At 41.5% G+C, this 15,661-nt stretch overlaps 1 protein-coding gene across 1 annotated transcript; it reads right to left on the bottom strand.

Annotated features, from left to right (window-relative positions):
• Positions 1-2,940: 2,940 nt before the first annotated feature.
• LOC147428080 (uncharacterized) lies at positions 2,941-12,149 on the bottom strand. The gene is made up of 2 exons (XM_086496800.1): positions 12,029-12,149; positions 2,941-3,896 (listed from the first exon to the last, which is right to left on the bottom strand). The coding sequence occupies exons 1-2, from the start codon at positions 12,147-12,149 to the stop codon at positions 3,004-3,006; spliced, it is 1,014 nt and encodes a 337-aa protein (XP_086352926.1). The 3' UTR covers positions 2,941-3,003.
• Between the last annotated feature and the right edge of the window lie 3,512 nt (positions 12,150-15,661).

Here is a 15,661-nt window from a genome sequence, read left to right as displayed (position 1 = left end):
CGCCTTCTCGCTATCACTGTACCCCACCCATCCTTGCCATCATGGGATTTACAGAGTGCTCCCTGCTTCACAACTCTACCTACACAATCTTCCCTTCCCTCGTGCCGCAGCTTTGTACATATAGCCTTCCCTTCTACGCTCCACCTTGTAGCTGTCTCGTAAGACATGGAAATGCATATACCTACACTACAACTAGCAGTTGTCGTTGATTGCTACTACAAGGCGAGCACCAATTACCTTTGCCATTGCCATAGACATATGATGCAACCCTGGGGGATTCACTCTATATACAAAACGAGATGCCACCTGCGAGAGCGAACAACTTTAATAAAACCCCTATATACGACCCATATTCGGGAATATGACTCCCCTTTTTACGCTTATACGACAATCAATGAAGAAAACTACCATACCCCTATCTTACATATAAAATTTAGGTCTCACATGATCTAACTAAGTAAAACTAGTCAAAGAGTGTGTAGCATAGTGAATGACAATGTACTACGAAACCACTTCTGTTGATAACTAGATGCATCCTCAATGTCTCTTAGTTTGACTTTCAAACTATGTGTCCAATCAAGCTGCACTCTGGCTACTCGTCCAATTTTGACCCATCTAAAGCTGGTGTAAATCAATCCTTGACATGCTCCAAATCAGCCCTTATCTATGACCGGCTTGATGCAAAATTTGATGTGACCTGATAAAAAACTTTCCCAAAATTCATCCGAGTTCTAGTGCACACCGATGACCAATCGTTACAAAGTAATCAACCCAGGTCAGGTCTCCCCTCCCCCCCGCCCCCCAAATATAATACCCCCCTCCCTTATTTCTAAGCTTGGGAGGTAAATTATTCGGGACCTTCCCCTATTTTATACGCTTATGTAACTTGTGCAAAAATCCCCCTCCCCTGCACTTACGTGGTGCGGTAAGTTTTCCATGGTGAATCCCTCGGGGATGCAACGATGCCATATGACGTTGATAGGCAGGGCTTGCACATACCATCCAGGAGATGATGCACAGCATCGCGTGCGATGGAATCAAAAAACTAATTAACTATTTGACACCCCTCTTGTCAGGTGGGATCAACCGTCCTCGATCTTCGAACGATCTAGACCATCCATTTATTCTTAGGAATAAAAAGATTTCGAGCGGTTGAACCCCCGCGACTTGAACCCACCACTTACCACACCGGAGACCAAGGCTCTTCCATTAAGCTATTACACTCTACTTGAAATAGAGGTGAGAACGTTTGGTCATATAACAAAAATGACGGGGTGAGGATCACATGGTGTTCGCTCGGCGATCACTTTGGGATGCTCGAGGTCACAGCATGATCACTTTGAAATAAGTGGGTTCACAAGGTGATCACATCTTGATTGAGATTCACACGGGGATCACTTGGCGGTCACATAGTGATCACTTGGCCCAAGGGATTAATCCGCCAACGGACGGTGCAAAACTGATCCCGCCGCCCCCAATCATGAGGCCAGCTCACCCTGACACATGGCATCTCTCTCTCTCTCTCTCTCTCTCTCCACCCACGTGCCAAGTCCCCTTTTTTCTTCTCAAAGCCATATGAGCATCTCCTAAGATTCCTATTAATAAACTCACTTTACTCTTACTAGTGGCTCTACATTCAATTGTTTAGACGGAATCACCATAGATTCCATCCAAATGTGCCTCTGGAAGGAAATGGCTAGCCTGCTTGCGCCCCGAACGGTGCTCCCCCCCTTCCTCACGCCCTATCCTCTACGAGGCACTCTACTGTTGCAGCAAGGGAGCACCTACATTCCCCCGTGATGTACTCGGGCGTGATCTGCACCGCCGTACCAGTACCAGACACAGAGCATAGCTTGTGCAATGTTGTACTCTTCCCACAAGGGCTTGGGATCCTCCTCTCCACTCCTCTGTTGATTGGGCCTCGCGGATGCAGGTTCCCCCTGTTGCGCTCATTTCCACTTGCGCCCTTATTGTACCGCTGCTTCCATCTACCCGAGCATTTTCGTCATGCTTTTGCTTCACGGCGACACACACACACACACACACACACACACACACACACTAGAGAGAGAGAGAGAGAGAGAGAGAGAGAGAGACACCCACAAGCGATTCTTCTCCTGCATGGATGTTGGGTGGGTTTGCCTCTGGCCTTAGGCTCACCAAGTAAACAATGAAATCTGCAAGTCTGCTGCACCTCGGCTTTGGCTTCTCAGGCAAAAAGCATCGTGCAACGTGAGTTTGTTTAGAGCCTTCGAGAGCCTACCACGGAATGTTGCTGCTCTTGCCTCTTGACTTTGGATTGTGCCCCAGGCCCTCAAATGCTTCTACCCCACGACGTCCACTGTTGCAAAATTTACGGGCTCACACCAGCAGTGCTCAAGTTGCTGCATTTAAAAAAAACACAATTTTTTGGTTCCTTGCCTGGCGCACGACACCTGCTTCGTCGCCATGCTCTCCACCTGACTCCAAGCTCCCACTTTTCCCCTTCTTTACTTTTGATTTGTTTTGCTTTGCAAAACCATACTACTACATCTACTGTGTGAGAGAGAGAGAGAGAGAAAGAAGAAAAAGAAGAAGAAGAGAGTTTTAACGTCACAGGAAACTATCCCAAGAGACAAATATCTGGAGATATTACATTTTTTGGCCTTTCCTTTTCCTCTTGAGCCCCCAAGCCAAAGAATCTCTCTAGATTCCATCGACTCCAAACGTTTGAACCACCTATTTGCCCAGTTATACCCTTCTATGATGAATTTGTTTGTATGTTTTTATAAATGTGTATTTCAAATGATAACTGACCTTCGGGGAGAATAAGTTTTAACTTTTGCACGTGGAGAGCTAAGATTAACAAGTAAAAGAGTTAAAAGACTTAAGAGATTAGAGAGTATACAAGCCAAAGCCCTGTTGATGTATACCTTCTACAAGATCAATCCCTCAATTATTCCTTTGTTGAAGTTCGTGTCTGGCTTGCACTTGCATTGATCAAGTAGGAGGATTTTCCCTCTTTCAAGGGTGATGACCACCACCACCATGTCCATGCCCGCCATGCCCATACCCTCCGTTAGTCTCTTCGGCATTAGCCTCGGCTTGGGATTGCCAACCACCACCGTGTCCACCATGCCCGTAGCCGCCACCATGCCCATAGCCACCACCGTAGTAGCCAGCATCTGTCTCCTCAGGTTTAGCATTGGCTTGTGATTGCCATCCACCGCCGTGTCCATAGCCACCATGGCCATACCCACCGCCATGCCCATAGCCGCCACCATAGTAGCCAGCATCAGTCTCCTCCGGCTTGGCATTCGCTTGTGATTGCCAACCACCACCATGCCCACCGTGCCCGTAGCCGCCGCCGTAGTAGCCAGCATCAGTCTCCTCAGGTTTAGCATTGGCTTGTGATTGCCATCCACCACCGTGTCCGTAGTAGCTGCCATGGCCATACCCACCACCATGCCCATAGCCACCACCGTGGTAGCCACCATCAGTTGGCTCAACTTGGGATTTCCCGTGCCCACCATGCCCGTAGCCGCCACCATGCCCATAGCCACCACCATGCCCATAGCCAGCATCAGTCTCTTCAGGTTTAGCATTGGCTTGTGGTTGCCAACCGCCACCATGACCACCATGACCATAGCCCCCACCCCCATGGCCATAACCATGACACCACCATAGCCAGCCTCGGTCTCTTGGGGCTGGACTTGGGTGGGTTTGACATCGAGGGGCTCTTCGCGGGCGGCATTGGCGAAGTAGCTGGCCGAGCAGAGAAGTGTGAGAGCCAGAAGAATCTTGAAGCTGGTTCCCATTTTGGCTCTTGTCAACAGAGCTAATGATTGCAGGAGGATGAGCTCTTGCTTTGGCGGCTTTGGGAAGGCGGGGGCGGGGGTATAAATACGCTGGTGCTGCTGCAGAAATTCCACTCCCTTAGGCAACTCGCCACATATTCCCACTCTGTTGATGCCACCGCCACCTTCGTTGCGCCCCCCACTATCCTATAGTTTCAACTCGTGTTTCTTTTATATGTAACCTTTATTTAGCAAGTGCATTACTCTCTGTCGCTAGATTTTGCATGCATATCTAGTGATGCTTGTGCGTGTGTGTGTGTGTGTGTGTGTGTGTGTGTGTGTGAGAGAGAGAGAGAGAGAGAGAGAGAGAGAGAGAGAGGGAATATTTGAACATCTGAGGAACAATCCAAGAGACTCAAAAGATCTATCCAACGAGCTGAACTCAAGACGAGAGAGAGAGAGAGAGAGAGAGAGAGAGAGAGAGTTGTTGCAATGTCTTTCATTATGCTTTGTATCACAAATCTTTTTTTGTAATGCATCAGAATAAGGTGAGATTTGAGCTATGCACCTAATACACACTCACATGCCTAGCCTTTTCACATGATCAAAGTAAGTATGTCTACTATGTAGTCATTTTGACAGTTGGCAAAAAGCCTCGTTAAAATCTATATTGCCTTGTTTTTGCTTGAAAATTGGGATTTTTCTTAGTGGAACATCCATGTCAAGTCATTTTTCTTTGGATGGGCATGTCTTATTACCATAGCTTTGTAAAATAGCATTCCAATTTGTATTATGAACATATAGCTAATTTATCCTTCAAGCAAGTTGTAGATTCACTAATGTGCACTAGTTTTGTGATGCACTATGATGTCGTTGCAACAATTGCATGCTTGCAATAGACAAATAGGGGTTCTGCACGCTCTTGTGTGGCCACCCCCCTTTTTGCTCGTCTTGGCCTTGTGTGCACCGGAGGACACTGGAAAAACACATAATTTGCGTGATTTCAAGTGTTCATGCACCCTTTCAACTTTGGCTTGAGCACTACCAAAGGGAGGGGGTGAATTAATGCATAGGTGATCACAAGGGCTCGTAGAACATCCAAAAAGGACCCAAAGAAAAAAAGACACCCCTTAGCAATTGACAACACCAAGTCCATGGTTTTTTGAAAACTTTAAAACGTAAATGAAAATAATGTTCCTTGCTTGCCAAATATGGTGAAAGAAGTAGTACCTGATTATTTGAGTGCAGACAAGAAGAGCAGGACTTCCCAACCTGTTCTTGGCATCTCTCTTAATTATAAGGCAACTCTCTGGCCAAGAGGGAGTGCTCTATTGCCTCAGGGTCAATATAGCCAACAGAGGTGTGTATCCCTATTTGGGCAAGCACCTGGCTATGGAAGCCAGTGTCAAATGCATTTCATACTAGGCATCTTCACACTAGGAAGAGAAGACGCGTAGTTTGGGCAATTGTGCTCAAGCACTAGGTTGCATTTATAGAATCGTATAATGAAAATGATAAGTATTATATGGTATCATATATTGTATTTTTGGATAATACCGAATAAGACGTATAATTGATCGTATAATCCTATAATCTAAATTTGAGTAATAAAAGCCATAAACACTAATTTATATTCTGTGGAGGTGCATACTCGAGTAAAGTGTGTAGTCTCTCAAGCAAAAACTCTAAGCCTATAATTTTTACATTAAAAGTATTAGCTTTGCCTTGTGCAATAACATTCGAAATAAATGTAAAACAAATTATTATCGTCAGTGCAAGTAAACATGTTTACTCTAGCGCAAAGGCAAATAATGTCTATTTATGATATGTATCCATCTTGAAGTGTGAGTATATACTCCAACACATTTTAAAATTCTAGTCTTCTCCTCTTTAAGTGTGAGAAAACTCAAACACAAAAATAGCAAAGTTTTGGTTTTTATAATTAGTAAAAATATTCAGTTTAAAATTAAAAACAAAATACAAATTCTATTTCAAATCTTTATTTTTTAATTATTTTATTTTCTAAAATATCTAATTAAAAGAAAGAGAGGATTACTCTTTCAAAATAAAATAATGTTTGTTTGTGTCAAATGGTGCCGGGAGAGCACGTTGTGGTGCTTTATATATTAGGAATCCTTTTATCGAAGTTTTCTTCAATCGAAGAAAACTTTGATCTAAGTTTTCTTCGATCAGAGAAAACTTCAATCAAAGTGCAGAGAAATAATAAAAGAGTCCGATTTCAGTGATGTGTCATCGTATTATACAGTCATCTTTTTGGGCCAAACATATTAAATGACCATTAAACACGTATAATAAGTTTAACCGTTTTTGTATAATGCAATTCAGCTCAAGCACAAAACTTTGCTCAAGGCTTTCGAAGAGACCACATCATGAAATAACCTTGGGGAGTGTACGCATTGTGTACAATGGCAACATCACCAAGGGGAAGTTTTCCATTGATCGATAAGGTGATCTCAAAAATAGAGATCAACCGCTTATCGTCAGTGGTGGTGGATGGGGAGAATTTTGTTTTATTAAATGACTTGGAGGAAGCATTCAGCCTACGCATGGATGAGTGTCTGTGTGTGCTATGCACCAACCCCCAATTCCACCTGGAGTCCATGCCAGATACCCTTGAAAGCAAGCTCCTACCACTCCATTACTCTGTCACTAACACTACACACTTGTGTGTGCGAAGGTTCTGGCAGCAGAGCAATTGCATATGGCCGAGGAAGACTTCCAAGCCACAAAGCCAAGGTTGTGGCTGCAAGGAGCTATTCTAGTGCAAAATCCTCCTTGTGATGAACCAAAGTTTGTGGATGTGGTGAATTCGTGCATCGACTTGGATGTCAAGGACAATAGAGAGAAGGAGTACAAGGACTAATAGATAAATACTAACTTACTTTCAAAGTTGTTTGTTCTCATCTTAATTATCTTTTTCTTACCCTTGATTGGCTTATGGTAGGATGTCTTCTTGGAGCTTGATGAGTTCGCAGCATGGAGGCCGTGCGGCAAGCGATGGCCTTTGGACCAGAGTCCTCCCTTGCTTATCACATAGAGAATCCTCTAGAGTGACACTAGTGGTATCCACAATGATGGGTTTTTCAACCACTTACTCAACCCCTTTAGGGTACTCAAGCTAAAGTGCCCGGCCTTCGGCCAAAGGGTACATGTGGACACCCTCCTACTCCTTGGCATCTTTGAGAATGGAGCCAACATGAAGGTGGCAGTTGCAGCTTCTCCAAGTCAAGTTCCTCGCTAACAAGGAATATGAAAATAGCCAAGCAAGAAACATACTCCAACCCCAGTTTGTGCTTCTTCAATGCTAGCACCCATGGCGCCTGCTTGTCCAAGAAATGGCTTGCATCGGTGGCAATTTTTTGGAATTGTCTCAACCGCTTAGAGAACAAGAGATCTCATTTGTGGATGTAGCGCAGGAAATTGCAAGGCACCCAGAACCCTAAATGTGGAGGGATAATCATGGCATATTTGATGGTGTGCTTCTCCATGAATGCTAAATGTCTACAAATGCATTCATGTGGAGGGCAAAGTTGTGGTGTCAAGGTCGGGTGAATCATGAAAAAGAGGTGGATGTGGGCACATAAGCAGAGGTTGTGGATGCATCCATATCTGGTTTGGAGTGTTGATAGAAAGTGAAAGAACTCAAGGGTTGCAAAAGTGAAAAGTAAGAATGAGTTAGGAAGCCCCCACTTTTATAATGGGAGTGTTTTTATTTTAAAAAACACTTTTCTCATAAATAGCTTTAAAAAATGCGTTTTTAAAAGGTGGAAATCAAATCACACTATGAAAATTGACTTTCGCCTCATTGTGGCGCGTAGATTTAAATAATATGTAAAGGTGGTACTAAGACAAATTGTACACAAGAAGGCTATTGTTGAATGAAAAATTATAGTCAAAGTCCAAAATTTTATGAAAGCTAAGTAAATTGATTATAGAGGGATTTTTTTCCAAAAATATAGAAGTTTTAAAGCTATAACAAGGATAACACAGTTCCAACCATGCCCCAATTATCTTGGACCTTAATTTGTGTTCCATTCTCTTTTTAATTTGCAAACATTCAATAATAAGTGAAGCAATGAACGTCAACTTTGATGGACCAAAACTTTGGTGAAAGGATCCCCAGCTTGTGACCTTAGAGACAAGTTTAAGCTCGTTGAAGGTCCTCAAAATGTTCTTGCACGTTGTTGACAGTCCAATGCTTCTTCACTTGGACAGCTTTTAAAACATCATTGGACATCCTCACTATAATTTCAAAGCTTGCAATAGCACCATCTACACACTTAAGGGAGTCCACACTCCAAGCTTGCACATCCAACGATCATAATGAAATCGTATGTACAAGGAGGTGTGGGATATTACATAGCGCATCCCAATATTCGATGCTCCTCTTTACAATGGTACCTATCTCCATTTATTATGCCCTCTACAAAACCCATCTCTCTTTTAAAAGCCTTTTTAAATCCTCATTATGCACGTCTTTACATACAAGCATTGTGGTTGTCTCTTCAAATGCAAACTCTTTACAGATACGCATACAATAATGAATAGGCAAACACCAACTCAAGCTCATAGACCTTGAAGCTTTAAAATATTTCAAGGAGTTTTGGACATCTATTACTATATTTTTCTGAAAAGATGCTACCGACCATAATTCTATTTGTAGCCACTCCATACCTAATAAGGAAGATACCTTGATGGGTTCAAGCTTCCCATAACCTTGTGTAGAAGTAGGTACAATATAGGAGCGAGAATAGAAGAAAATTATTCGTTGAACCAATTTGGTTGGGCAAAGGTGTGCAACAACTGCTGCTCTAATATCAACATGTATAACATTGAATGTGCCGGATATGAAATGGATGCTCCTCCAACTACGTATATGGAATTATGACTGCAAAATCAAGCCAAAAGATAATTATGAAGCCAAAAAAATATTTCACTATGACTTCACACCCAGCTTTGTATTCTCAAAATGTGTACTTACAATGTGTTAAGAATTGAGCTGATTGCTACAATTTCATGCTTGACATTGAGAAAACATGTTGCACAATGGCTACGGCCCCCTTGTTCTTGCGATTCTTGAAGCCAAGGAGCTTCCTTTTCCAATGATGATCCGAGTTTGCATGGTTTTGAACACAGTGAGGACCAATAGCAGATGGTTGCATGTATACCCAAGCACCTTTGGTGAGCTCTTATGGTACCCACTCACCATCCGGTTCCACTCACCATCTATACCTCTTGTGTTGTGACATGTAGGTGTTGTGACCTCATCCTTTGGCCTCCTTTGCGGAGTAGAGCTTGCCATGGGTGAGGAAAGGAAATTAGAATGAGGAGGAGAACCTTGTTCAATGCTACAATGTAGGTGGGAGAAAGGGAATAGTTTTCCTGGTGTGCCAATGGGAGGTGGTAGTGACAGAGAGGGGGAGGAGCGTGGTTGGTGCGCAATGGATATAGGAGAAGGTGGATAACCCTTGCTTGGTGTGGCAATGGGTGGTGGGAGGGGAGGAGAGAGGAGCTTCCTTGCTGCTGTAATGGAGATGGTATTAGAGAGATAGTGTTAGAGTAGAGGGTGAGTGTGATGGTTGCAACCAAGGAGGGCTTGGAAAAGGGATTCTAGAAAGAGAAAATCACTTTTCAGGTATAGAATAGTTTTGGGGAGGCTTTGGAGAGTAGAAAATGATGTTTCAAAATTTTTATTTAAATTTTAGGGAGTTTTAAGAAGGGAAGATTTGATTTTTGAAAAATTGAATTTTAGGGACATTTTAAGCAGATGAGATTTGATTTTTGAAAAATTTTAACATGGTCTTTCAGCTTATGTATACTATAAACACCCTCATGTCATGCTAGATGCAATGTCCCATGGAAGATGTGAAGCTTCCATGCCTTGCTAGAGCATGGTCCTTAGTATCACTATCTCTCTAACTCTATCTCTTTGTCGAAGAGGATATATCACATAAATTTGTAGCAATAATGTGTTGTAAATTGTCTGTATAACAAGCGCAGGTCAAAGATAATAATAATTTAGTTCTCTTTTGAACCTAAGATATGATCCACATTTACATCATTTTTTGTTCCCAATTATTATAGATAAGGCCCTTGTATTACTATGGATTGTTCCAAGAGTCATTAAAAGTTTAAATGGGGAAGAAAAATTACATGGAATGTGAATTTCTTTACATGCAGCTATTAAGCTAATTATGTGGATAGCATGCTTTAAATAAAATTCTTGAAAGTGACATCATTCGACTTAAAAGTAAGAATATGAATTGATATGTTTATTCAATCAATACTAGTATTGTGAGCATTCATTAATGGCCTAGCATTCATTAATGGCCTTATTCATTCAACATTAGAACTCTTTTGAGATTCTAGAATGCTTATATTGGATCAAAAGAGAATAAGTGTCTTACATCAAGAGTTTTAGGCCTCTCCTAAACCGTAATAAATTATGCTTGCACTTGAAAATATTTGGTATTATGCAAGAAGCAAATAAGGATATCAAACTCGACTTGCAATTTTTTTTTGATGTCTCTAGTAAATTGGTTGCATCAATGTTTTTTCTTTATTGTCCTATCATGGTGTGATATCCCGGTATGTAATGATTCCATGGTATGCCTAACAGGAGCATGTCCAAGAAGTACTTGGCTGCTTTTAGCACAATAGAGTGAGGTCTTTCTCTCTAGATGTAATCACCCCTGCTTGCATCTTTAAGGTATGTTCTTTATGCAAGAGGTTGACATGGATGAACAAACTCATAATGAGATTTTATTCCATTACATTTTTTATGAGGGACCTTGAACGAAAATGTTGCATATGGTAGTGCTTTGTAGCGCAAGAGAAATATAGGGATTTGAATGTTCATAGTTTCTCTATTGGGACCCCCTTATGTCCTATGCTAATGTAAAGGCTATGTAGAAGAGTTGTATGACACATGTTGACATTTGCAATGCTTAAGCTGGCATGTGATTGACATGCTTTATGAAATTTTTGAAATATATGTCACATAATTTGAAACTCTTGCACATAAAGCACTAAAAGAGAAAAAAATTGAGAACCTCTCCTACTATCGTGGAATAACAAATGAAAAAGGAGAGAGAGAAAATGGCGTTGGTGGTAATAGGAGAGGCAATATGTGTGGAAATGGTTTGCCAACAATATACGTGGTAATAGTCAAGGATATATATTCGCGCCTATTATCGTGGATATTACCGCTACACGACTATTTTTGAGTTGCATAAAACATATGAAACATCAATTGTTTTTTGGAAAAGTGTACAAATTAAAAACTAAAGAATAGAGTTTGAATATACCATACCTTGACAATTTAAAGTGCAAAAGACCAACAATTTTAAAAAAATACAAATAAGATGGAAATTTGGTTCAATTGTATATACATATGCTCATAGAGTTTTTCTTGTGCCATATTGGGATTTTAAGAGAGGACTACAAAGAATTTTCTATCTATCCAAGTCCACCTCCTCATCGTCCATAGGTTCATATGTTTGATCACCCTGACTCTGCATTAACGAAACCAAATTAACCAAATTAACCAAATTAACAACTCAATACAATTGATACAATATGATTTGTCTAGATTTCCCACATATAGAGATTTGACCGTTGTGTCAAATTGCTCATGAGAGATCTAATGGACAACCATTGTCAAGTATCAAATTCTATGTGCCACTGTCGATACTTGACCATCTCTTTGGTCAGGCGACTTAGAGTGATAGTTTCCTAAGTTAGCGATAACAAAAGAAATTCATTAACTAAAACCTTTTTGAATCAATTTAGGCTCCAATTTAAAAAAAAACTTACATTTTCCTCCCAAGCCGCCTTTGCCTCCCGAACCATAGTCTATGGGAGTTTATCTAGCCGGAGCTTCACGCTATTGTCTTTAGGATGAGCCCGTTGCAACTTGTTCGTCCTTTTCCTCCGTAGCCCACTCCCACTCCGCATCTGCCATGTTGCCTCCGTGATATCTCCTGTCTAGATTTGCAACCTGGCTGGCCACTGCACACTATACACTTGATTGCTTATTTTTCAAATTTTTTTTAATGTAGCCCTCCAATTATTGTGCCAAAAAACACTCATTGGGGGCATTTGGGAAAAGGGAATCTCGATGTACCATGCATGATCGAGCTACTGGTCTTTGAAATTTACAAAACAATTCTTATATGTCGAGTGTATAAGAATCTGAAGATGGTGTCAAAACACCATGTCATGTGCTGTACCAACGTCTACTTTGCCGCCATACTTGACTATGTAGTAGAATCCATGCTTGTCTGGCATGGGTACATCAATATCCTTATACTGTGCATCTGGGGCGACATGCTCTAAAATAAGGGACTCCATCCCCCCCGCCCCCCTGATGATGCACAATATTCGGTGTTCCAGGCATCGTTGTAAATCCTCAACTTGCAAGTAAAATTTGGTTGGAGCAATGTAAGTGTAGATACACTCCTTGGGTATGTTCTATATATGGATTTTTATACATGGCACCCTCTTCTTGGTTTGGGCTTGTATTTGTATTGATACTCTTTCTCTTTGTAGTTTGATGGGAAAAACGATTTCTAAAGATCACCACATGCCTACGGATCACCGACAAGGGATATCGTATGTCACTGCACTTGGCATGGAGTATAAACGTATCCATTTGTGCATCAACAACTGTATACTCTACCACAATATGCACGCTCATCCTACCTCACACTCCATGTGCGGGAAAGCACGCTACAAAACCGGAGTGAGAGGGGTGCACCTACCGTGTAAGGTATTGTGAAAGTTTCCTCTTATCCCTTGCATTCAAAAGAAGGTCTATGATGGAGCTTCTCACATGGCACGTCAACCACCACTCAAATGATGGAATGATGCGTGTCCCTGTTAATTCATTAGCATGGAGGCACATAGAGACTTGGTGGCCAGAGTTTTGGCTAGAGCCTCAACACTTGAGGCTTGGGATGGCAAGAAAAGGTGTCAATACCTTTGGCAGAAAGTGCACTTCATGGAGCACTTGACATATGGTGATCATCAACTACAACATTCCACCATGGGAGACAACCAAGAAGGGCAATATACTTCTTTCTTTGCTTGTGCCAATGAAGTACAAGGTGAAAAATATTGAAATATACTAATCATGCCCCTCATCAATTAGTTGGAGGAGTTATGGGGAGGCATCCTCGTTGTAGATGTCTCGCTTCCAAAGGAGATGAGATAGGCCATTGTGAGGGGAATCAATATGTGGACTATGCACAACTATTGTGGGCTTGGATAAATTTTTGGTATTTTATATTTATTCCCCTCTCTTTCTACCATTTGAAGTTTGAAGCTTTTCTCTAACAATGTGCTATGAGTGCAGGGTTGTCCACATAGGGCCATAATATGTGTTACTTGTGGGCCATCATTGGTGACAGATAGTCCAGATGCCTTGCGCAAGGTAATCTATCCAAACAACCATAATTTATTGCTCCAAAGTCATAGAAAATATAAGGCTTCAACAAATGGAAAGACGCCACTAAAGCGCACGATGGCAGATTGGGCAACTATTTGGGAAGAGCACTACAATAGTGATCCAACTTTGACTACTCCACCAAAAGGTATGTCAAGGTATTCCATATTTTTAAGGCTTTTATAATATAAATACTTAAAAATACAACACCTATTGGATCCCATTCACATATTCAAGAATGTAGCTCACACCCTGTGCGACCACATTATTGGAAAAAAAGACTCTTTGGGGACGAGGGACGATTTGAGCGCCTTGAAACATCCTGCCTCTGCTACTCCACGTTGAGACCCTAATGGGAAGATTGTGATTCCTAAAGCAGCATGGATGCTAACCAAAGATGACCTAGATCAAGTGAAGGGTTGCATTGCATCTATTTGCACACCAACTGGATACATGAGGTCTCTAAAGGGAGCTTTCACAAAAGCAAAGAAAGGTGGAAGCGTTCAGTTGTATGGGTTGAAGTCCCATGATTGGCACAAGCTATTACAGGCACCTCTTTCCCTCTTTTTATCCTCTCCCTCATTTCATATAGTTATTGATTTGTAAGTATGACATTCTCTCACTTTTTCGTTTACTATTTTGACATTGTAGTTCATTTTGCCGGTGAGTATGTGCATATGAAGAAAGCTATTTTCAAGCTCCGAGAGTTAGTAAGGTACATCACATCTCCACTCAGCTAAACTTTTTAATGTACACAGTATCCTCAACAAACACTTAGTGTACTCCTGTGTGTTATCTTGTAGAGTTGTAAGCTCAAAAGAAACTGAAATAGATGCCATTCCTGCTGCTCAAACGCTTGTCGTGGAAACCGTGTGTGCCATTGAGGATGCATTTCCTCGATCTGTCCTTCTTAGCCAAATCAAACTCTTAGTTCACGTGGTTGAGGAGATCGCTATATGTGGAGTAGTGTATGCAGGATGGATGTAAAGACTCTTAAAGAATTTGTGAGACTATTCCCAACCAGAGCCATGCATGGCCAAAGGATGGATCGTGCAAGAGGAATTTGTTTACATCTTAGAGTATTTGGCACAAGTTAATCCCTAAATGCCTCGCATGTGGTCAGATGAGGAGGATGCAAGGATGACTTCACACTTGCTAAGTGGAAAGAGAAAATTATTTAACATGGATATGGATCTATTTCAAGTGGTCAATAACTTTTGCATCCTCAATGCAAAGGTTATGACCAAGTGGGTGGACTTGTGGACAATGGAAAATGCAAGGCATTTGTAGGAGATAAAAGCCTAGAAGCAAGCACATGGAGGTAGAAGGGCACCCCTTGTGCCAAGACACCTTGCATGTTTCCTAGATCTCATTAGTGCCGAGTGGATACATGAGAGGATACCAAAGCAAAAGCACGCAGAGAAGACATCACCAACAAAGAATGGGAGTATGCACGAGGTTGCGTACCAAAGGTAGAGTACTCATATAATTAAACCGTATTGCATAGTTTTTTCTTGATTTTATCTTTGTAATTGATAAAATATTACTTCTCTTTTATAGTACCTTTCCTTTAATTCAATGTGGTCAAAGGGTTGATACTTTTGTACATGTCACATTGATGAGCGTCAAACCACCATAGATTGTGGCATCATGGGAAACTTTGACATGGATAGTGATGAAGCTAGGTACTGTGAAACTATTGAAAGGATACTAAAGGTCTATTTTAGAACCTTTCATACCTTCGTCTTTGAGTGCAAGTGGTTTGCAAATGTGTCTATACGTCATGAGAATGGCCTCTACATGGTGGACTCTAGTGTGCATCACACATGGGAGGTATGAAAATTTAGTTTTTTCCACTAATTAAGTGGAGACCATCTTTGACCCTCTCCCACCTACTACTTTGGACGAGGGGGAGACAAAGGAGAAGAGATTGATGATTCAAGTCCCACGAGCACCACCAGTCTTAGCGAGGATGATTTCCATGATGATGATGATGATGATGATGAGATGGAGGATGACAAATTCGAAGATGATGAAGCCAACACATCCACAAAGGACAATTGTATTTCTCTCTTTATAGATTTAGGAGCCATGGACTTAGAATTGGATGACACTTCTTGTAGAGATCTTTTGAAAGATGATTCATAAACATTTTGTATACTTTAAGTTATGAATTGTTTTTGTCCTGTCGTCCATTCATCTCTCTTTGATCTCTCTCTCTCTCCCCTCCCCTCTTTCTCTCTCTAATTTTGTGAAGCATGCTAAGCGAGCACAATTTGTTTAACAAAGGGATTTCTGGTTCATCACAAGGCATGCCATCCCCAAGCTTGGAGGGTGTAGGTAGAAGACGAGGGGTTTCACTTGCAAAACAAACTTGACCTTTTTTTGCTATAATGGGATAAATTGGCTGTATCAGTTT

Source organism: Adiantum capillus-veneris, chromosome 23 (genome assembly GCF_014529385.1).
Source record: "Adiantum capillus-veneris isolate H3 chromosome 23, ASM1452938v2, whole genome shotgun sequence".
Taxonomy (NCBI): domain Eukaryota; kingdom Viridiplantae; phylum Streptophyta; class Polypodiopsida; order Polypodiales; family Pteridaceae; genus Adiantum; species Adiantum capillus-veneris.
This window is presented reverse-complemented; position numbering and strand designations above follow the sequence as displayed.